Consider the following 22,386-nt stretch of genomic DNA (forward strand, 5'->3'; position numbering starts at 1 on the left):
GTCACATAATAATGCTGATAACCTTAATAACGAATCAATCTTGATCATGGGGACTGTTCTTCAGCTGAATCACAAGCTTTGAATTCGATTCATTCTGGGCGACAGCACAAGGTGGTCAGTGTTTGACCAACATGTGATGTACATAATGAAACTTGAAGACTTTTATCATTTGATTGAAACCCAGGAATATTGATGTATCCTGAATGTGAATTTTTACCTCTTAGGGTAAGGTCGCATCGCAAGAAGATCGGGTAAAACGTCTCAGCTGGCAGGCTGTCAAACTGATGGAGAACTTCGCTGATGAAGTCGACGCTGATATGGGTGACACCTTCAAACCATTGCTGCGGGAATGGAAAAGTGTACAAGAACTGGCAGGTCTTCCCGTCCCAGAAGACGATCCGGTTTTAATGGCCAAACTCAACAGAGAAACATCTTTTTCTACGACGGATCTAGAAGATAATAACCTAGAAACAGAAGCATCTTCTTTGCAGTCAAAACGGGCGCTTTCTGTTGGGAATGGGATTTCACTTACTGATTTTGGAAGGAAGCGTTTGCACAGCGAAAAGTCTATGGATACGTTATGGAGTTCAAGCAGTACATTCTCAATCAATATCGATGCTGATGAAGGATTACAGAGTAACTACAGCCTCAATGTGGGAAGCAGTGATATCTTCCTAGACGGAAGTCAGATCAGTATCAACGGACAACGTGAGCGCCAGGACACTATCTCTGAAGTACAAACAGACGACAAAGAAGGATCCGGTGATATTCATGATGCTTTGGATGCAGGTGGAGAATTGCACAAGACGACGGAAAGTTTGGAAACGGTAATGGCCGAAGAGACTCCAAGACCTGATAGGACAGAGGACGAAGTAAAGGTCTTAATGGAAGACATTATACAGAGGATCGAAGACACTTGCAAGCAGCTGTCTTCGTGTGTGTATGAACCTGAAGACACTGAAGAAGACATCGTTAGAAAACTGGAATCGTGCAAGGTAAAGATCATTCTAATGGACCCTTCTCAAAACTAATTTAGATGCAAGGCTAACGTCAAAATACAATAGAAATCACCTTTTTCACACCTTTAATGGAATTTGTGGCATTTCTTTTGTATTTCCATGTTAAAAGAAAAATTAGAGACTAAAGTATAAGACGTTACGACGACCTCATGTTGTCATTCTCAACAAAATTTGAAATGACAAAAAAAATCGCCGATTTTCTATATGCTCAAATAGGTTATAAAGTTCACCAATAAACAATAATTGGCTCGGAAAAAAATTTTCATGTCTGAATTCTACTTCCGAAATTGTCAAAACCTCGTCCGCCATTGCTATGAGCAGCGGTTTTGTAGTTGCATTTAGATTTATGTTTGACGTCATACGCGCAACTAGCATTCTTTTTACCCACACTGACTCTACAACATTCTCTGTAAGAAGGCATGACTTGGTTTAAGGCTCGCTTTTAAATCAAAGAAAGTCGAAATTTGGTTGCAATTACACATTGATAAAACCCGCGAATTTTGAAGCATGGCGCCTATGACATCACTTCCTTCGAATCACTAAAAGTTGCCAGGAACGAGTCGCTTAATGGTGGACTCAAAAGGCCAAACTTTACCGGCTAAATACAACATCTTCCCAGTCTCGTATCGAAAAAGAATTTGGACAGCAAACTATATTACGTGTCTAGTTTTATATGGTACAATTTCCAGGGATGGTGTATCAGTATCAATAGCCTAACAACATTAATCTACAAATAGTTAGGCCTTCAAGTGGCTCGGATGATCAGTGTTGATTAGTGCTTTCATTCTTTCATTTTAATTATCAAATGCACAGTTTATTCATTTACCTCCACTCTCTTTTCTCTTACGAATCTGATTTATTGATTTCCAGTCTCTTCACGAAGATTTGCAAACTCAAAAAACCGAGCTCGACAATCTGTCGGAAGACATTCGAAAGGCCAACCTCGAAATCCCTCAAGTGGAGACCTCCTTAACTGAAGCTGAGACAAAGTTGACAGAAGGTCTTGGTTTGGCGCCTGATACTGCTGGCGAGCTGCAGTGTGTGATTGATCAGTTTGGCGAGTATAACACAAGTGTTCAGGAGTGGGGTGCTTGGTTTTACCCAGCCCAGGCAACACTAGAGGAGTGTCAAGGAGCTTGGATGAACAGAGCTTGCTTAGAGGAAATAGATGAGAAACTGCAGGTAAAAAATACTTTGGAGCTTTCTTGTTTGGGATATGACCTTCCAAATTTTATCAAATCCTGAAACAACCTCTGGGCCGATGAAAATCAGGGCATGGCTAACTCACAGATCGAATCGGAATTTAGCTTGTTAGATTTTGCGCTGGCAAGAAAAACCGGAGAAGCCGGAGAACCAGGAATCTGATCTGAGGCCCTAGAGGTGAGAGGCAAGTACATTACCGCTACACCACCTTGATTCCATTGAATGTTGTCCGCAAGTACTGGTCATAGCTTCGTCGCGAAATTTTTGCCTCGTCCTTGTTGTTCCAATGATCTTGTATTGTATTTGTAATAATCTGTGTTATGAGGTTGGTTTGAAACGTTCCCCTCGTAATACGATTTTTTTTTACAGGTACTTGTTGACGAGATGGACAAGAACGACATGTTAATCGGTGAGGTTTATAACAAGGGTGACATCTTGCTGCAACTTATTGCGGGACAATGTAAAACAACTCTGGAGAGTCAGCTAAACGAACTAGAGGAAGACTGGGCTGACTTCTGTCAGAACACTATCTCAGTCAAGACCGAGGTGGAGGATACTCTTTGTCAGTGGACTGAGTACGAGGAGAATAGAGACAAACTGAATGAATGGCTCTCAGACGTTGAAGAAAAAAACAAGAACTGTGGGAACGCACCCGCGGACGTCGAGACCTTGAAGGACCAAATTGAGAACAACAAGGTTAGTGTGTGTTTTTAATCCTTTCAGCATTAACGGGTGGGGCATAAGAGGCGTTTGGTGGTAACCAAAGAACCAGGAGAAAAAGCCTCGAATCAAGAGGGAGACTTTATAAACTCTGCTCACGTGTGATTTAAATTCCAATTCAATGCATTTATTCTAGAAATTTAAACAAGAAATGGGTATGCAGGAGCTGATCCTGGACTTCATAAACATCAAAGGCCAAGAAATTAGCTCTAAGATTGAAGAAAACGAAAGCTTTGAGCCTGAGCTCCAATCCATTAACGACAAGTGGGGTTTAGTCAAGGATTTGGTGTCTCAACGAAGCCGTTATCTCAAAGAAGTTCTCTCAGATTTGTGTGACTTTGAAGAAGATGTTGGTCAACTTGGGGATGTCTTAAACCATACTGAAGTTTGCCTCGATGACAGCGAGAACACAAAAGAAAATGACTTTAATGGATTACAAAAACAGCTTGCAAAGCTGAAGGTACTAAAACTTTATTCTGATCGCTGTAGCTTTTTCTCGCTCTGGTAATAAAAATTGTTGCACTGGATAATGGCAGTGTCTTAACTTTATGATGCTTCAGATTTTGTTTTGCTGGTGTATGGAATGATATCCCGTAATGTCGACAATAAAATAAACCTATGATTCCAGCATAAGAAAAGAATGTGCATCGATTGCTTGCGTTTAATTAGGTGACGCAAGATAAATATCTTTAATAGAGCCAGACAAATAGTACGAATATCGACATCGACAGAATTCTAATGAGGTTATCGTTAATCGATATTTGAATAATTTCTACAGCGTTTATTAACCTTTATCTATTAATTTCTTACAGGCCTTAGCAAACAGCTTTGAAGGGAAAGTTACCAACCTGGAAGACGTTCTTCAGAAAGGATCTTATCTTCGTGAAAGGTGCAACAGCGAGGGACGAATTTCCATCGACGGGAAACTAAAGACTATACAAAAACGATGGTCAGACCTTAGCGATAAAATCTCACAGAAACTGCAGACGGTCGAGGATGAGATAAGCGAGTGGACGTCCTTTAATAAAGATCTTGATGACAAGCTTAATGAACTAAGAAGTTATGAGATATCCCTAGGCGCACAGCTGATTGGTGTCTCTGATTTAGCTACTCTGGAAAAAGAACTTGCAGATGTGAAGGTATTTATTGATTTCGAATAACTTGTAAATTTGCGTTACGGACGTGACGTGACGTGACGTGACCCGAGTATTCCCTCATTTGTCCAATTGCTCTGACTGGAAGAGGAAGAGCCTCATGTCTTATGATCAACGAATGCCACTATCATTCACAAATGACTCAGGGGACCAATCAGATTCCAGGTTTTTCCGAGTACCGTTCCTGATGGCATCATCTTGTTAGAAATATTATTACTGTTAATTAGATCATTATTAATATTAGTTGCTATTAATTATAACATGCACTTCATTTTATTCATCGCAGGTCATATGCGAAGAACTGGAAAAGGCCCAGCCCTTCATAGAAAAGCTTAATTCTCGAGGCAAAGAGCTGCTGAGTGCATTGCCTGAAGGGGACAGGGAGTACCTGAAAAATCAATTGGAAATTTTGAAGAAATTACAAGAAAGCGTGATACGCAGCGCAGTGGACAGACAAGAGGAATTGATTCGTAAAATACTCCAGCAACAAGACTTCGATACTCAACTTCAAAGTTGCTTTCATGTGGTCAATCAGGTTGAAGCTTCTGTGTCTAACGAGTTTGGTATAGAAGCTGATACTGGAGCGATGAAAGAGAAGCTTGCTCTCTGTGAGGTACGTTCCTTATTAATAGTACGTCTATATGTGCCTTTTACCCTTTTTCGTCACCATAAAAAATCTAGCGTTCGAGTCCATATGACCTGGCATTGCAAAGCATGAGCCTGGAGAAAAGAGAGGTCGAGTCTTGTATCTGCAGTCCTCTTTCCAATATTCATATGATTTTTACTCCTTGGAACGGAGCTATGCAGACCATTCACTATCATATAGTTAAAATTGCTATAAAAATCGTCCCATTTATTAGGTTCTTATTGAATTTCAGTCTCTATCAGTTGAGCTGCAGAACCAAAAAGAGTTTATCAACAACCTAAGCGAAAAGGGAAAGACTATTGTTCATGAAAATCCTTCGAAACGAAGAGAAACAATGGATAAACTGAGAGCAGTCGCTGACCTCTGGAAAAAAGTGAACAGACTAACAAACGAGAAGAAAGAAGAGTTGACAAAATGCATTAATGAGCAGGAGAATTTCCAGGAGAACTACACTTCTTGCATGGAAAAATTACATGGAATGACAGAAAGTTTGATGTCGGATACGTACGATCCCGATGATTTAAATGGACTAGAGGATAAAGTTCAAAACGTTCTTGATTTGGGTCGAAGTATCTCGTCAAGCGTTCCTGACTCTCAAAGAACTACCTACAGCGAGCGAATTGAAAAGTTGAGTGAAACTTGGGCCAAAACGCAAGAGCTCAAGAAACGAGCTTCAGAAGTTCAAGAGCAACTTGCGATAAACGAAGAAAAATCTAATGAAATTCGAGAGCAGTGCAAAGCGTTTGAGAGCGAGCTAGAGCATTTTAATCAGTGGCTCGAAAGATCAGAGGATATTCTAAAAACAGATATGTTTTCAATCCCCGAAGAGAAGCAAATGGAAGAGATAAAAAATCATGAAAGACTGTACAACGAGCTGCAACAAAATTCACTTGTCGTCAATGACCTGATGGAGAAGGGGCGAAAACTCTCCTCCAGTGTTCCTGGGGAAGAACGAGAACACATCAAACACGAGCTAGAAACCCTCTCCCTTCGCTGGACTAATATTAAGAAACTATCTGATGATTATGGCTCTCAAATGGAAGAGTGCATCGCTGAACAATCAGTGTATTATAACGAGCTTGAGAATTGTGTGAAGTGGATGCAAGAAGCAGGAGCAGCCATTGCGTTGTTTGACCTTGACACAAATGACGAAGACGCCGTGCGAAGGGAGCTATCAAGTCATCTGGAACTTTGTGGAGAGATTGAAAGACGGCAGTCTTGCATTGAGTCGGTACTTGACAAGGGCAAAGGTCTTGTTGGAAAACTCCCCCCTGAGGAAAGAGAAGTGGTCAAGGAGCAGCTTGTACGACTGGAAGAAGAATGGACGAAACTACAAGAACAAGCAAGTGATAAGAAAAAGGAATTGAAGGAGTACCTTGGAGAGGCAAGTGACGAAGAAGCTCAAGAGACTCCTGGCATTATAGGTTTGAAACAAGAGTTGGTCGATCGATTGCTTTGGGTACAACAACTAATCAAGAGCTTTCCAGATGGCAAAGAAAGTTCACGTTCTGCTGTTGGTTCGGAAAGTAACTCCGTAGAGACACTAATCGAGAAAGCCGAGACTGTTAGTGAAACCTTGGCTGGATCCGAGAAAGAGTCGTTAAATGAATGTCTCGACAAGCTTAAAGAAAACTGGGTTGCTCTAAAGTGCCTACTAAGTGGACGCAGAAGAAGACTGGGAAGACAAGGAAGTGAGATGGAAAGCAAGCAAATGAAGTTTGGAGTGCAAGTTGCTCAACTTCAAATGTTAATCGATGAAATCAAATCCAAGTCATTGCCTAGTGTATCAACCATTGATCCAACCAGTCTTGATGGTACCTTGGAGGAATTCGAAAAAGTAAGAGAGAACCTCGAGGAAGGAAAGAATATGCTTGAAAAGGTATCACAACTCAATGATGAATTAAAGGAGATCTTAGAAGATGAAAATCAAGGAGAAATAAATGTAGCAGCCAATGAAACGCTGATGAATGACCTAGAGAAAGAATTCAATTCCATTAGCCGGGACTTTGAGAATCAAGAACTGGAATTCAAAAATGCTGTCAACAGCCTACGAAAAATCAGTGATGAGATGAAGAAAGTAGAGACTCAGATCGCCGCTAAAAAAGAAAGATTCGATGAAATCGTTTCGTTCGATTCCGAACCCGACGTGGAGGTCCATAATTTACAAGCTCTACTTGAGGAAGTAGAATTGTGCGAAGCTCAGTTGTCCGTTATGGATAGCAAGAGCAAGAACCTTCTTGAAGAACTAGGAAACCCTGGCCAGGTTCTAACAACTCGTACCTTCGATTTGTTTGACAAAATACAAAAGTTCAAAATGGATGTGAATGAAACAATGGAGCAGAATCATGTTGCAATGGCGGAAGATCAAAATCTGGATGACGAACTTCAGCGGTGCCTGAACTTAATTTCTCAAGCCGAGGCAAAATCTACTGAAGAAGTGCATGTGCTTGAGATACCGGTGCTGGAAAAACAGGTAGAGGAAGCCAATGCAGCGTTAGTTTCTTCGGAGATCGCAGCTGAGGAACTTCTGCAGAAAAGCGATTCAATGCTTGGAAAACTAAAGCCAGGACAGAGAAAAGCAAAGGAAGCAGAGCTTGGTAAACTTCAGAGAGTTCTAGGCGAGGTTAAAGAAAAAAGCAAGGAAAATCTTGATGCTTTTAACAAAAAACTTGAAGGTAAAAAAGAATACGAGAAGCATCGAGAGGCTTGTGGTCAATGGATTTCGGAGATGGAAAAACAACTTGAAAACATTTGCAATGAAGATGATAAAAGTTCTTCACAAGAAAACATTGAAAAGCTAAAGGACATGTCTTGTGCTTTGGTTAGCGAGGATAGTCCTGTGCAGTCCTTTATTAACTACGCCCACAGCGCAACTGTAAATGCTTCTGATGCTGAAAAGGTACAAGTTCAGTCAGACATAGTAAAGTTTCGATCGATGGCTGCAAAAATTGATGATGAGGTTAAAGCGAAGATCGAACTAATAGACGAAAAGACCAGAAAATCATCAGAGCTGGAAAATAATGTTCAAGAATTAATTGTGTGGCTTATGTCTGAAGAAGAACAGCTAGATATGATTATGAATGGAATCGAACGTGATTCCTTGAAGGATAACATAAAAAGTGTTAGAAACATTCAAAGTGAGATGACATCTAAAAAACAAGACATCGATAAAATCTTAAAGGAAGCTAACGAGCACAAAGGCAGTGATGAAAAGTTCAAAGCGCAGGCATTGACTTTGAAAAATATATTCGAAAATCTAAAAGACAAAGTAATGAAGAAAGGTGACCTGCTAGATGAACAGGAAAGAGCATTAGGTACCTTTGATGAAGAACTTTCCAAATGCAAAACTGTGGTTTCAAAATTGCAAGAACTTAACTCAGAGGATGTTCCCGTATTTGAAAGTGCCGAGGAACTGCAATGTTACCTCGATGACAGGATTAAAAGATTCAGTGAAATTGTCCAACAGAGTGACTGCATACCAAATATAGATGTCATCAAAGCAACTGTCGATTGTTCAGATTTGGAGGGTTTGAAAGAGTATACTGAATTCCAGAAGAGTGAATTGATTGACAGGTGGGAAGCCCTACAAGTGCAGTTCACAGAGAAAGCCCTCGAGATACGATCGAATTTGGCATTACAGCAAGAACTGAGTAGTAGTTTTAGTGAAGTTTCATCTTGGATTGAAAGTGCCGAAGAAGAGATTTCGTCTTTGATACTCTCCGCCGAAAAAGTAGACGAAATATCCGATTCGATTAAAAAGCTCAAGGATCTGAATGAAGAAACTTTGTCATACGAATCTTTTGTAAAATCTCTGAAAATGAAGGTTGAAAAATCTTCAGTTGACTTAAACAGCAGTTTTAAGGACAGCAATGAAAATAAAGTCACGACGCTTCAAGATAAAATATCCAGTCTACAAACTGAAGTCTCACAAAAACTTAAAGAAGTTGAGGGCTATCTTGGATTTGTCCAAGATGTTGAGAAACGTGTTTCAGAATGTATGGAATGGCTGCAGGAGAAAGAGAGCACATTTAAACAAGAACTGCCGACGTTTGATAGTTCAGAAGAAGTAGAAAATATGTTGGATGAGTGCAGAAACCTGAACTCAGAAATATCATCATTGATCGACAAACTAAACAACGGGAAAAAGAGGCTGAAAAATGAATTTGAATACATTTCACCTGTACTTCGGGACTCCTTGTTAAGTGATCTAGAAAATGTTTCTCAAAGCATGGCTAACTTAGAATGTCAGTTCCAAGAGAGAATAAAGAATCTCGAAACTTGCCTCTCAGAAAATCAAAAATTAGACGATTCGATTGTTGAATTGGAACAGTGGCTAGATAGATCAGAACCATTGAGTGCAGGTGTGGTTGGTACTCAAGACCCACTTGAGAACCTGAATGAACTGAGTCTTTTGCAAGAAGAAATGCCAATTAAGGAAGAAGAACTCTCCAGTCTCGTGAACGAATGTACGTCCCCTCTTCTTTCAAATTTACAATCCAAAAAGCTTGATGATGTCAAGAAAAGAATTTCAAGTGTCAAGCAGTCTTTGGCAGGAAAAGTGGACGAATGCAAAAGTAAGGTAGAAGAGATCAAGACCAACCAAGAGCAGTTAGAGGAATGCTGCAATTGGATCTCAGAAGCTGAGGAGTTAATGTGTTCTGAAACTCCGTTTGATATTGAGGATGGTAGTGAAGATACGGTGCAAGAAAAGCTCAACAAGGTCAAGAAATTAGTTAGTGATTTACCAGTATACGAGGATAAAGTTCAAGCCATTTTGAATTCAGAAGTGCTTCAGCAGGCATCCCAAAGAGATGACGATATGAGACGTAAACTTGAAAACCTAGGAGCAAAACTTGAAAGTGTAGGCAAAAATGCTTCGAACACTGAGAAAAACTTAACTGCCTTTGAAGAAGGGAAAACTGTATTTCTCAAGCAGTTACAACATTGCTCCGATGTTATTGCTCGGATGAAAGAAGAAGACCCCCACGATGTTGATTTTTCGATAAATGTGGATGCGACCGAAATGGAACTTGGACGTCGAAAGGATAGAATTGAGCATTTGAAGGCATTTGAATCTGAGATCGCTGCACTTGAGGACACAAGCAGAGTAATGATGGAATGTCAGCCAGATGCTTCACATGATGCATTAAAAAATCAGATCGATTGTGTCAAGGAAGAATGGCAAGCTGCTACAATGGAGGCAATTATAAAGCATGATGACACGGAAACATGGTTAGCTGATGTGCAGGAATTGAATAAAACGAGGCAAACCTGCAAAGATCAAGTTGAAGCTGTCTTGAAGACAATAGGTGACATGGAAATTGACTCGGCTGACATATCTGGTGCAAATCGCGTTTTGGGGGACCTCAAGAGTGCGCAAGCTCAGCTAGAAACAGCAAAAAATGATTTGGACTGCTTATTGTACAACGCTGATCAAATTACTACTCGTGCAAATGTAGATGAACAGAATTCTTTAGAAGAGAATTTAAAAGAACTCAAAGATAAATACCATCACGTCGAAGAAAAGCTTGCAATGGAAGTTGCCGAGGTTCAACAGAAGATACACGATTTTGCAAAATTCGAGAAGGATTCCGCACACTGTGAAAGCATGCTTACAATATACAAAGCTGCCACACCAGCTGATCTTTCATGTACTGTTGAAACTATTGAAAGCCAAATGGAAAAGCTAAAACGTCTAAAAGCAGACATGGATGAACGAGAAAGTCACATGGTCGATTTGAGAGAACAGTCGGACAAGTTTTCTGCGGACCACCAGACAGGTGACTCCAAAGCTTCAAAACGAGCCAGTCAAATAAGTGAAGACTGGGGGAAACTAAAGACCCAACTCGATGAAAAGCTAAAAGAACTTCAACGCCTCTCCGATGGAAAATGCGATTTTGACAAAGAGTATTCTAAACGACTCACTCAAGTAGGGGAATTAGAACGTGCTTTGGACGTTGAAAGGGAAGGTTCTGTAAGTGAAAGAATCGATCAAGTGCAGCAACTGTGTTCGAGTATTGAGTCATTTCGGGAAGATCTCGATCATCTGTCTGGACGAGTTGCGGAGGCTCCTTCTGTGGCCTACGAGCAAGACGATGACCCAAAAGCCAAATTGAACGTTCTTACTTGCCGTTGGGAAGCTACAAAGAACAAGGCATCTGATTTGCTGGAGAAACTTGAAAAAGAAAAGACCGGCCAAAAAGCTCTTAGTAAAGACCTTTCCGACATAGAGCAATGGGTGGATGACGTTACTTCCTCTATTCAAAGCCCACCTTCTATGGATCCGGATGAAGATCCTTTTGAATCTGCTGTTTTGGACAATATGGCGTGGGAGTGTTCTTTAGATGAAAAGGCCTTGTTTGTCGATCGCCTTTCGCTAAAAGCGCATGAAATGAAAAACGATCCCGAAAAAACTGAAATTTTGGAAAAAGTCAGTTTCTTAACACAAAAGCTAGAAGAGGCAAGAAATGCGATAACTGACAAAACCGAAACCATTCAGCATTGCACTAATGAACTCAATCAAATTGCAGAAGAAATAGGAGAACATAGGTTTGTCATGGATGACATAAAAGCTTCTCTGAGTTTTGATGTCATCGTAGACGATGACACCATAATTAAGGATAATATTGGTGCTTTTAAAACAAGTCTTGCAAAAATTGAACTTGGTGGATCAAGATTGCTCCAAGCAGAAAAACGTATTTCTGAAATAAAAAAGGACAATGACTGTTCTATCGAGCTTAAGATCGAAGCCGAGTTAAAAAATACAATAGACGATACGACAGCTCTTCAGAGTTTACTGAAAGGCAAGATTTCTCTACTCGAGCAGGCGTGTGGTCTAAAGGAAGAATGCGTGGAGTATACACAGGTATGCGAGAAATACTTGGCTGAACTTGGTGTTGAATTGAAATTAGACAATGAAGTCGACTTAGAACGCATAAAGATTCGTCTAGAAAGTTGTCAAACTCTTGCTGGTAAGGTGAATAAAACGAAAGATCATTATCAGGACATCCTCGAGAAAAGCACACAGATCCTGACAGGACTACCCCCTGAAGGTGCGTGCGTCATTCAAGATTGGTTAAAAAACGTAGAATCGACTAGAAACGAGCTACAACGCAAGCTATCCACTTGTTGCGAGTCATTAAAAGCCGCAATGTCTGAGAAACAAACCTTGGAAGATTGGATTAGTGAATCGAAAAAACTCATTGAAAACAGCTGTACACTCTTAAAATCCAAGAACTCTAGTCTCGATTACTCTCTAGTGAACGAGAAAATATTGGACCTACAAGTTTTAATTCCAAAGCTTATGGACAGCCAAGCTATCGGCGAGAGCTTAACTCAGACATCGAGTTCCCCGGAGGCTTTAACAGCTCTCCAGGACGTCCAAGATACCCGAAATAGATTGGAGCAAGCAGAAAAGAGCTTGAGAGAATTTCTTCGTTTGCGCTCTAATTTCGAAGAAGTGACAAAAGACTTGGAGACGGTTTTGGCGAAATGTCAGTTGGAGAGTTCCCATCCTAAATCACCAACAGATGCGATTTGTCAAATCAATTCATACAAGGTAGGTTTACCGCCGTTACCTAGGTAACGGGAACAAATTATCTTTTTGAGTTGAATTTATTTGGTTTGTGCATGATTTCCAAATGTGCTCTTGAAACTATAGACCACTTGTTTGACTATAGACTTCATTTACATCTTTATCAATTGCCAAAACAAATCTCGCAAAGGATTTTGGTAGTGATAAAGCGTTATCTTTTTGCCCCGTTTGACCAGTTACCTTTTTGCGGACATTAAATATAACTATTTACTTTTAAATTTAAAGATAACATCAACGTATCTAGAAAGCACTTTCAATGAATTATATAATGACGAGACTTAGAAATGTTCTTATCTGTCGCTGAAGATTTTAAACACGGTTGGAAATCTGTACTACTACCTCTTTAAAATCATTACTTATAGACTTGTGCAAATAAGTATGTATATTCACCTGGCATTTGCTGTTTTTGTGCGTCACGGGATTAGATAATTTTTCTCTTAGCCTCTCTTCATTGTAACGTTATAACATTTAAGGCAGTCCGCGTACCGAATTAAAAATGAGTCTAGAACTGATATGAATGTGGTACCCAAAATATTCTATTGTATCTGCGTCGAGGAGAATTCTCCGGTAAGTTGTCCTGGTGAGGTAGAGAGAGTAACGCATTGAATGAGAATCCCCACCAGGTGCCTAGCTCGCTAGTAAATTTGCCAGTCACACGTTGTGATGCGACAGAAACGAATAAAGGGGAGTCAATCAATTAACCTGACATTCTCGATGAAGTCCATAATTTAAATGTCGCCATGGAAAGTGGAGTTTGAGAGAACTATCTTTGTCGCCGTTATCCAATTAATTTACATATTCTCGTCTTGTTTATAAACTGTTGTTAAGAGAAAGAGAACGTTCGCTATGAATTTTAATCTTGAATATTAAATTTTTCGTTAATTTGTATTCAACGAATGATTCGTCGAACGAGATCGTAAAAGATCGTATTCGAAGCATGTGATGATTGCTTTTTTGCAGCTTTTTCATCTTCTGTTTCGGAGAAGTATGGATATCTCGTTCTTATCGTTATTTGTATTGTCTGTTTTATTGATATTTTGTGGAGTAATCTTTGATCGTTATGTATTTTTTTAAATGCTTGAAGCTGGCAACACGGACGAAGTAGACGAACCTCGCAGCAGTGGCAACTCCGAGGTCAGTTTCTAGGAAAAACATGTCTAAAAACAAGGCCGTTTTTAAATTTAGGCTCTTGTCATAGCGTATTTTCCATTTGGTGAGTCATTATAATCCATTCTGAAGTGTCTTTATCCATCGTTTGTTTTTCACTAACCAAATTCTGAAAAGGGTTTTCGTTTAGCGTCCCTAGGGATAATGAAGAATCAAACATGAAAATATAATTCTACCAAAAATTGTCCTTTTGAGAGAAATTATGAATTACTTTTGGATTTAATCAAAGTTTACGATGTATATTTAGACAGAAGTTGCCACCTGCTTCAAATGAAGAGTAAGATTTGTGTTAGAGAAAATAAGACTGTTGAAGTTACAAGATGAATGTACACAGTATTTTAATCGCCAAGCTATTTCGCGTCTTTACTGCTAAATATTAAGAAAATTTTGGAAGATGCAAATTGGGGGAAAAACCTCACTTTGTATTAGTGATGCTATAGGGATTTATTTCTTAAGTCTTAGTTATAAACACACACGACAATCGCTAGGAGCGAGTAAAAATTTTTAAAATTCAAATGCATAGATTGAAAAGAAGGTCCATCACTGTTGTGCAAGGCTTGATTTATGAACTTCTTAGGTAGACAAAAGAAAAGGTAGTGCTTTTCAGTTTTTGCTTTTGTTTATAAGGCGCGGAAAAATAACCGTACAATCGATCGTAGTGTACAGCGGTAATACGCTACACTATGTTAAACGTTTTCTAGAGATTTATTCGTTTATCATTTTGCTGTACGAAGCACTACTCCTGCTTTCGATTATGTTATATGTATTCTGTTTTGTCTCATTTTTGCTTGCTTGTTGGTAAATGTTTTTCACTCATTAAAGAAAACTTGTTGCGTTTTCTTTTGGAACTCAGTTATGTGAAGGCCATGAGAACTAATTAAAGATTTTTCAGGAATAGTCACGTGACCAACAAAGGACTTTTCAGATCAATGGAACCGTTTTATCCGTTTTATCAAACACCCGCAATATGATACGAAATCCATTAATACTGGGCACTTAAGCGTCCAGTCTAAGCTAGTCAACGATAAATATCCTTTTAATTGAACACGGCAACTCTGAAAAACCGAAAAACCGTCACAATTTGGTAATGGATTTTAAATTGTGAGGATTTTTGACATTCAAGGATTTTTGACATTCAAGGATTTAGACTTTTAGTTTGATTCTTTAATTACTCGCTTCTTATATGTCTTCTTCCCCGCGGCTTCTGCGCCCTGTTCTATGCTTTTACGCCCTTTTAGAAAATGATAAATTTTATTTCACCCACTCACACATTTTATATTGCATTCGTTTTACCAATATACCTTATTCGTGGTGTGACAATGTTTTCCCAATTCAGCGTGACAAACCTCTGGGGGAATGAAGAGCTATTGTTTTGAAACTCGTCGGGATATCATCGTTACTCCTTTCGTATCTTTTGGGATACTCATGAATTTTTCGAAGAGTAAAAACAAAGGAAAATGAATCCTCTGGAGGTTTGTCACGCTGAATTGGGAAAACATTGTCATACCACGAATAAGGCCTATAAAATGAATGAAACTAATTACTGGGGGACACTCTGACTGCTCTTCGTGCATCGACTAACTCAGTGTTCAAGCACAAATCAATGCTGTTCAATGTAGTTTCAAAGGATCATTCAGATCCGCTTTACCCTAAAGCCTCAATTGAATGATTCGTGTTTGACCATACCTCCCATGTAAGTGATATGATATCCTAATGTCTATTCCATTATTCTGTTATTGACATATCGTTCGTTATTCTATTTAACAATGAAATAAGAAAGAGAAAAAATGACAATTTTTAGGATAATTTCGAGAGGAGTCCTTGTATTGAATTGTTCAGAACACGTTTTTCACAGGAAAACGGCAAGAGGCATGTCCATGTATGCTTGGTATACCGTAGTGAAACTCAATCTATTTTCCTCTCTCTTTTTTCAAGGAATTACTCCAACAACTGAACGAAGAAGATCTGAAGCACGCTAATCAGACAGGTGAAGAATTGCTCTCCGACCTACCAGAAGACGAAAAGGAAATTCTACGAGAAAGGCTGCGGAGTCTAAATGAACGATGGCGTAACACGCGCGATCAGCTTCTAGCAAAGTGCGCTAACCTCGAAGACGAGACGACATTTGACCCGCAGTTTCTAGACAAGATACAGCGGGCTCAAGACGAAGCTTTGGAAATCGATCAACTTATTAAAGAAATAAACCAATCAGAACACGAGAATGTTGAAGAGCTTCGAAAACAATGCGAGGTGAGTCGTATGAACTATTTTATAAGTTGGGTCAAAGGTGCTTTATGATCGTCACGTGACACCATGTTCTATTAATTGACTGAGTGGTTGCTTCCTCTGAATCTTAGAAATTCACGAACAAGGCAGATTGTGGTCATTAACCTGTATCATATGACAGAGTAATAATAATCTCGCGTACTGATTGGCTGGGCGCGTACTTTATGAGAGCACATAGCACGCGCGCGCACTTTTAGTTCCGTCATTCCTGTAATTTGTATTTTATAAAAGAAATTAAAAAACTTGCATGCTGTGCTGTGTGGAGTTATGAAGCACTTGGGGATTGGCAGAACACTCGATAAGTGTCGAGAAGCACTCCGCTACGCGTCGTACTTCTCCTAACACTTCTCTCGTGTTCTGCCAACCCCCGCGTGCTTTATAACTGCACACAGCACACACGCACGTTTTCTTTTTCTTCAAGAAATAACTCCAAGTACACATAAAAAACATGGAAAAAAAGACAGTTGCACACGTCATTCCGTGTCGACGCCTTTATTTTGTATATTGTCCACGGAAGCTAATCTATAAGCTCTGTTTGCCTGTTGTGTCATACACATTCTTCGTTGATAATTGGGTACAAAACAATGGCTCAGGCGAAATCTTTTTTTTTATCATTTTTTTATTTTTTTATTTGTATTTGGAAATCGGAACAAATTAAAAAAAAGGAAAACAATAGAAATTCCTAATTTATAGCCAATAAATTCTAAAGTAATTACTTTCTCATATATTTTTTTAGAGGAACTTGTAAATCTTGAATTCGCTGTTTCTTAAAAAGTTGTCGACAAATACCCGTGAAAGGAAGTAATTTCACACTCGTTCCCAAAATAACCTCATGTGTTCTTGCGTCGGTAAACTATGATTAGCATTATACAGCGTATTCGCTGACCAGCTGGCCTTGTTTTTATTATATTCTCAGCGTTTGGACGATAGGTTGGAAATCCTCAAATCTCTGATGGCGGCGGTGGACGAAGACGACTCGAAGCTCACCACAGACGATGAAGATGTAGCCAATTCGGTTCGTCGATTGGAGGAGGCGTATAATGAAGGCTCTTCTGTTAAAGAAAGTCTCCAAGCGACTTTGTCATTCCGTGCGCAGTACCAAGCAACTGTCAGTGAAATGAAATCTTTTTTAGCAAGTGCTGAGGATGAGTTGAATGGAAATAACCTCAACAGTGACACCGAGCAAAAGACCTCTCGTTTGAAGGTAGATTTATTTGGTAACTGATGACATCCAAATATTCAATTATTAATATTTTCCTTCGCCTCAAGTATTGTTGTCGTTGTACTTTTTGTCTTTGCAAACTTAATTAATGAGTCATTGCTTGGCAGGCGAACTTCAATGCAAATTCCTTCTGTGTTTTGTGTCCATTTGTTTGTCTTACCAAAAGAAAACAGTAAAAAACAAGTCTTAGCAAAACTGAATTATTTGTTCTGGAATGATAAGAGGGTTTTAAATTTTTCCATTTTATTTTCCAACTTGCCGAAATATTTTTTTCAATACTTTCTTTCAATGCATAAATAATTCTAAACCTTCATTGTGTTTAGTTTGTAGTTTAATCTAACGTCTTTGTCTCTCCAAATTTCTCTCTCTCGAATCCATTTGACGTCAGAGCTCCACAGTACGATTTGATTTTTCCATTTATAATCCTTTTTTGGCATTATTAATCCCATGCTCAGTATTTTCGTGAACTTCCTTGATCTTAATATCAAAACCTAAACAAATTTTCTTTTCTCCAAAAAATGTTCTAAACATTTCACTTCATTTCAAAAAACTTTATTTAATTTATTTATTTTTGTGGTTCTTATTTAGTGGCATTTTATGTCCTTTATATGATAGCAAAGCAATTCCAGCAAAATTATTACTTGGTTTTCTGAATAATTTAAGTCCAGCTATCGTAACATGACAGCTCTTTCTTGACCTTGCCAGAACGTATTCATGATCTAGTGCTCATTTAGCGCATGTTTAATAAACAGTTTTTTTTAGTATACGAGATTTTCGAATGCGTGAAACTTAGAACAGTAATATTGATTTTAATCTCTAATGCTAAATATGGCGGCTTCGAATATGATATAGATCTTGACAGAATAGCAACCCTTTCCTGTATTGTCATGACATCACTATCATCCCGATTTTCCATTCAATTTCAGTTGTTAGTGTTTTCTAAATGCGATGTGAGACGTGGTCTCACATTTCAAATTCTTATTCAAAATATCCAATTTTGGTTTTGTCAACATTATCTAGTATTTTTATTCCATGTATATAATGAACCTTCTCAGTTCTGGATCAAAATTGGTTGTTTTGGCTACAGCACCAGAGTAGATCAGGTGAAACCGGTTTTTAGAAGATTATTGTAGTATTGGAAGTACTTGAATTTTGGTGGATTTACGAAGCACGTGAACTCAATAGTACAAAGTGTAAAAGAGTCGTTTATTGTACTTCATAATTCAAAACACTTTCAATTAACTAATTTCGTATTTTTAAAAAGATAATATAAATTCAATTTGTGATGGTAATTAGATAAGTAGTATTGTAGGTTAGTATTAATTTCGTCGTGGTATTATTTCGACTTTTTAAAATATATTCAAATACAATCTCCATTTACTATTTACGTTGTTTTATCGAGTGAAACTGATTCTGTCAAAACTTGTCCCGTTTGAATTGAATGCAAAAATACTTGCCTCTCTTGACAGACGAAAAAGCCTTTACCGAATTTGCTTTGACCACGAAACAATGGCTTCAAGTCGAGGTTGGACTTGATGTGCTCATACATTTACTGTATTTTATCTTGTTCGGCCTCGACTTCGGAAAAAAGCCATTGTTTTGTGGTCACTCAGGCAAATTCGGGAAAGGTCTATTATCAATCCTGTACAGAAATTACACTTGGAAAGGCAATTTAGATGGATTGATTGTCAAATATGACGTTTACATATTTGGTAGAATTGTCTTTATTGAACAAGGAAATGAAAACGTCGAATGTGAAAGCACTTTATTTCTTTCTAAACTTTGTCCAAAATGACTGACAGGACTTTTTAAAGGTCATCTTGCGGAACATATGCATTTTTGAAACTTCAAGCTTTATATGTTTGTTTAAGTTATTAATTCAATCTTGCATTTATTCACTCGCTGACACAAAGTGAATTCATGCCGAGTCGAGTTCGATAACAACTGAATCAATCTCCTATAATAAAAACACAGCTCTGGTCTTTGTGGTGTTCTTTGTGTATTTTGGAGTCGGTCTGTGTAAGTGAGTGAGCGGTGCATGTCCCTATTACAGAGGTATCCGAGATGTTTGATCGTAGTTTGTAAATAAACATGTTATAAAATTAATGCTTTCTTGTCAGGAGCTTCAAACTGCCTTCGAGGAAAAGCTGGCGGTCTTAGAGACAGCCTGCGAAAAAGGAAAGCTTTCTGTGATGATGGAATCCTGTTCACCGGAGAATAACATTGATGTGGAAACACAAGTTACAAACCTTAAAGAAAGATGGGATGCCCTCCGCTCTTCGATTACTGACAACATTTGTCTACTGGAAGCAAAATCCGACGAGGTTGAACAAATAGAGACCGAGATACTCGGCGTATCAGAAAAACTAAACGAACTGCAAAGCTCCACAGAGGATTTAAAATGTATCAGCCTTGTGAATGGAAAAGTGGAAAACCTACGCGAAAATTACGAGGTAAGTTTGCGAAATTTAAGTAAAATTAAGCGTAAATTTTTCCCCGTGGACATTGTTATGATGTATGGATTTTCATACGAAAGCTACTGTTTTGATCTTGTTTGAAATCGAGTGCACCATTTTTGACGTTAATAAAAGACAAGTAGCATCCATTTATCGTAATGACTCCAGCTCTCTAGATGTAGTGGTTATTAAACTAGATAGTAAACGTGACTGGGCTATTTTTACTCGTTTTAAGGAAAAAAGCTGCCTCCGAGTGTATTGATTTTATTTATTACTATTTTTTTCAGGTCTTAAGCACGGAAGTGTCGTCTCTACATGGGTCTGTTGATAATTTAAGTAGTCGATGTCAGGAAATATTTAGTACTTCACCTGCCAAGGAACGAGAGGTAGGTGCATTCTTCAGCAGAAAACAACATCAGCAAGCAAATTTATCTCATATGAGATTTGTGACTTAAATGCAGAATTCTCGAAAGATTTTGATTCGATTTTACTGCATTATTTCAAGTGCAAATCGACGTTTTAGGTGTTTGTATTTTCAAGTAGCAAATGTTCTTATAATATCCCTAATGTCCCACCTCCTTATATGACGTGGATATAAAAGATATCCATATAATAATAATAATTATTATTATTGTTATTATTATTATTATTATTATTGGTATATGTTGTATTTTATTATTATTATTGGTATAATGATGTTGATGATAAAATAAAATTTAAGCAGACGTCATGTGAGTGAGTTGCAAAGAAAGGGATTCTCATTGCTTTGAGGAAGAAATTAAAAAAGCTTGATATCCCGCGGTTTTGTGAAAAAAATTCAAATTAATGAAGCTATTAAAACTCTTTTGACTGAAGGAAAAGAGGCACTCTACATGTAGTCTACATTATGAACTTCGTCCGTTATCAGCTATCCACCCTTGTTCTTTTCCCTGAAAACGTTTATGAACAGAGTGACGAAATAAGTGTAGTAAAGTTCCAGCGTCAATACTAAATAAGTAACAGGAGAAAGCTCTGTCTGCACCTGTAGTTGGGAAACGTTTGCAGTGTAAATGGCTGAAATCTAATCAAATAGAAACCCTATTCTAGGTTATGTCATATCTTTTTATAACCTTTATACCTATTGTGGTTTTTTTTTCTTTTCTTTTTTTTCTTTTTTAATTTAATGAAATAAGAACCTGTTTCAAATCGTAGGCTAAAACAGGTCGTAAAGGGAGTCTAAATGGAATTTTTTAGGCTAATAGTTGCTTAATTACTAGATTCTCATATGCAGGCTTTTAGTGCATAAGCCACTTTACATGCACCACAGACAGTGTATACACCTATTGCAAAACAACGTCGTTCGGAGATCTTAATTGAACGATCTGAATCTAAACGGATTTTTGTGGCTAAGATACAAAAAAATCGCATTTCAAACTCAAATGGTATGCTTCATATGTACCAATCTAAAGTGAAACTACGTTCTACTGTGAATGTGAATCTATTACAATTTGCTTTTTGTCTGAGATTTCAGATATCTGACCGACAGCGTTTTTTGAAATAGTTGTAAAATATATGTAACCCTTTTATCTCCCAGATACTGGAGAATCAGCTAACGAGTCTTCAACAACGGTGTGATCGTTTGGAAGGCGAAGTAGCAGAAAAACAAGAAGAGTTTGAAGATACGCTGTGGAAATGGCAGGAATACCAAGCGGAAATCGAAACATGTTTCCAAAACCTCGTCATGATGGATAAATCCTTAGATCTGTATGTCAATCAAGGTCATATTGATGAACTACAAAGCTCTCACATGGTAAGCCGTTGTAATTGTCAAGGCCGTGGGAGCGTAAATTTTAGTGTTAATTTGGGTTTGGATTTGAGGGGTGGGTATGTTGAAGGGTGCCCCCTCTATCCGGCCCCCCCTCCCCCATCTCCCAATTCATGAATGTTAATATGACTGAACGGAGATAGAGATAGATCATGCATTACCATTGTATAAACTTCGACCTTTCTAATAGGGTAGTATCAAAGTGGTTAAAACAAGAAAGTATGAATAAGAGAGGGAAACTTTTTGTTGTGGCGCGCGCCATGTAAAATCCCCGTTGGGTTATTTTTAGAAGCCGGATGCAGTTTAAGTTTGGCCTTACCCTACTCCCGTGCTTCACTAAAAACGAAACGGAAAGAGCGCACGCGCGCAAGTTGAAGACGCACGGGAGCCCAATAGCCCAACCCACAATAAGAAGTTTCCCTCTGTTATTTATGCTCTCTTGGGTAGAAATAATCATATGAAAAGACACTCTGACATGCAGCTATGCAGTCTATAAGTTTCCAACTGTTGCCCCCTTGGCATTCCACAATGTCTTATCATGATCACCCAGCGCGCTCATTGGTCACAATTTACGTCTTATGCTGTTATCGATTCACCTACAGGTGAATATAACATTGAAGGCGCGCGCTTGTCTGCTGGTTTGTTTATGTTTGCCTTTTGCAAAGATAAATATAATTTGGAAAAAGAGGGGGGAAAAATTTGCGTTATTTATTATATTCATTTGTGTTGAAAAATACTAAAGCAAATTCAATATTGCCCTAACGACGTTCTTATGTTAATATCAGTAAGAAGTCTAATGATTATAGTATATTTTATTAACTGCCAACAAGCTTCCAGACTTCTAGTCCCGCCACTTGAAGTACAGTCAGTCAGAATCAGATAAACGAAGATTGATGCGGCCACATAACAAATACCTTTTGTATTGCCTAAAATATCATGAAAAATTAATGTTTGATAACGCTGTATGGGACCGATTCCTAAGAGTGTTTGGTGAGCAATTGAATGGCCCAATCAGTGAAGAACTTTCCTGTGGCGGCTGGGAATCTTATGGAAATTATGGAGCGAATGCTTTATATAAACAGCCAGTGATGTTCCGTGTAAATATTGTTTCACAA

General features: G+C 38.5%; 1 protein-coding gene across 4 annotated transcripts in view; it reads left to right on the plus strand.

Moving 5' to 3' along the window:
• LOC116288010 (uncharacterized) overlaps positions 1 to 22,386 on the plus strand; it is an 81,894-nt gene that overhangs the window by 35,291 nt on the left and 24,217 nt on the right. For all 4 annotated transcript variants that reach the window (XM_031694724.2, XM_031694723.2, XM_031694725.2 and 1 more), the window contains 12 exons: positions 225 to 995; positions 1,890 to 2,201; positions 2,592 to 2,918; positions 3,079 to 3,402; positions 3,755 to 4,081; positions 4,383 to 4,709; positions 4,975 to 12,300; positions 15,439 to 15,753; positions 16,706 to 16,993; positions 19,132 to 19,464; positions 19,755 to 19,853; positions 21,041 to 21,256. In XM_031694724.2, the coding sequence (XP_031550584.2) occupies positions 225 to 995; positions 1,890 to 2,201; positions 2,592 to 2,918; positions 3,079 to 3,402; positions 3,755 to 4,081; positions 4,383 to 4,709; positions 4,975 to 12,300; positions 15,439 to 15,753; positions 16,706 to 16,993; positions 19,132 to 19,464; positions 19,755 to 19,853; positions 21,041 to 21,256 (10,965 nt within the window). The remainder of the gene's footprint in view (positions 1 to 224; positions 996 to 1,889; positions 2,202 to 2,591; positions 2,919 to 3,078; positions 3,403 to 3,754; positions 4,082 to 4,382; positions 4,710 to 4,974; positions 12,301 to 15,438; positions 15,754 to 16,705; positions 16,994 to 19,131; positions 19,465 to 19,754; positions 19,854 to 21,040; positions 21,257 to 22,386) is intronic.

This window comes from Actinia tenebrosa, unplaced genomic scaffold, assembly GCF_029948245.1.
Source record: "Actinia tenebrosa isolate PJP-AT-01 unplaced genomic scaffold, QUT_ActTen_1.0 PGA_scaffold4__44_contigs__length_22323623, whole genome shotgun sequence".
In the NCBI taxonomy this organism is placed as follows: domain Eukaryota; kingdom Metazoa; phylum Cnidaria; class Anthozoa; order Actiniaria; family Actiniidae; genus Actinia; species Actinia tenebrosa.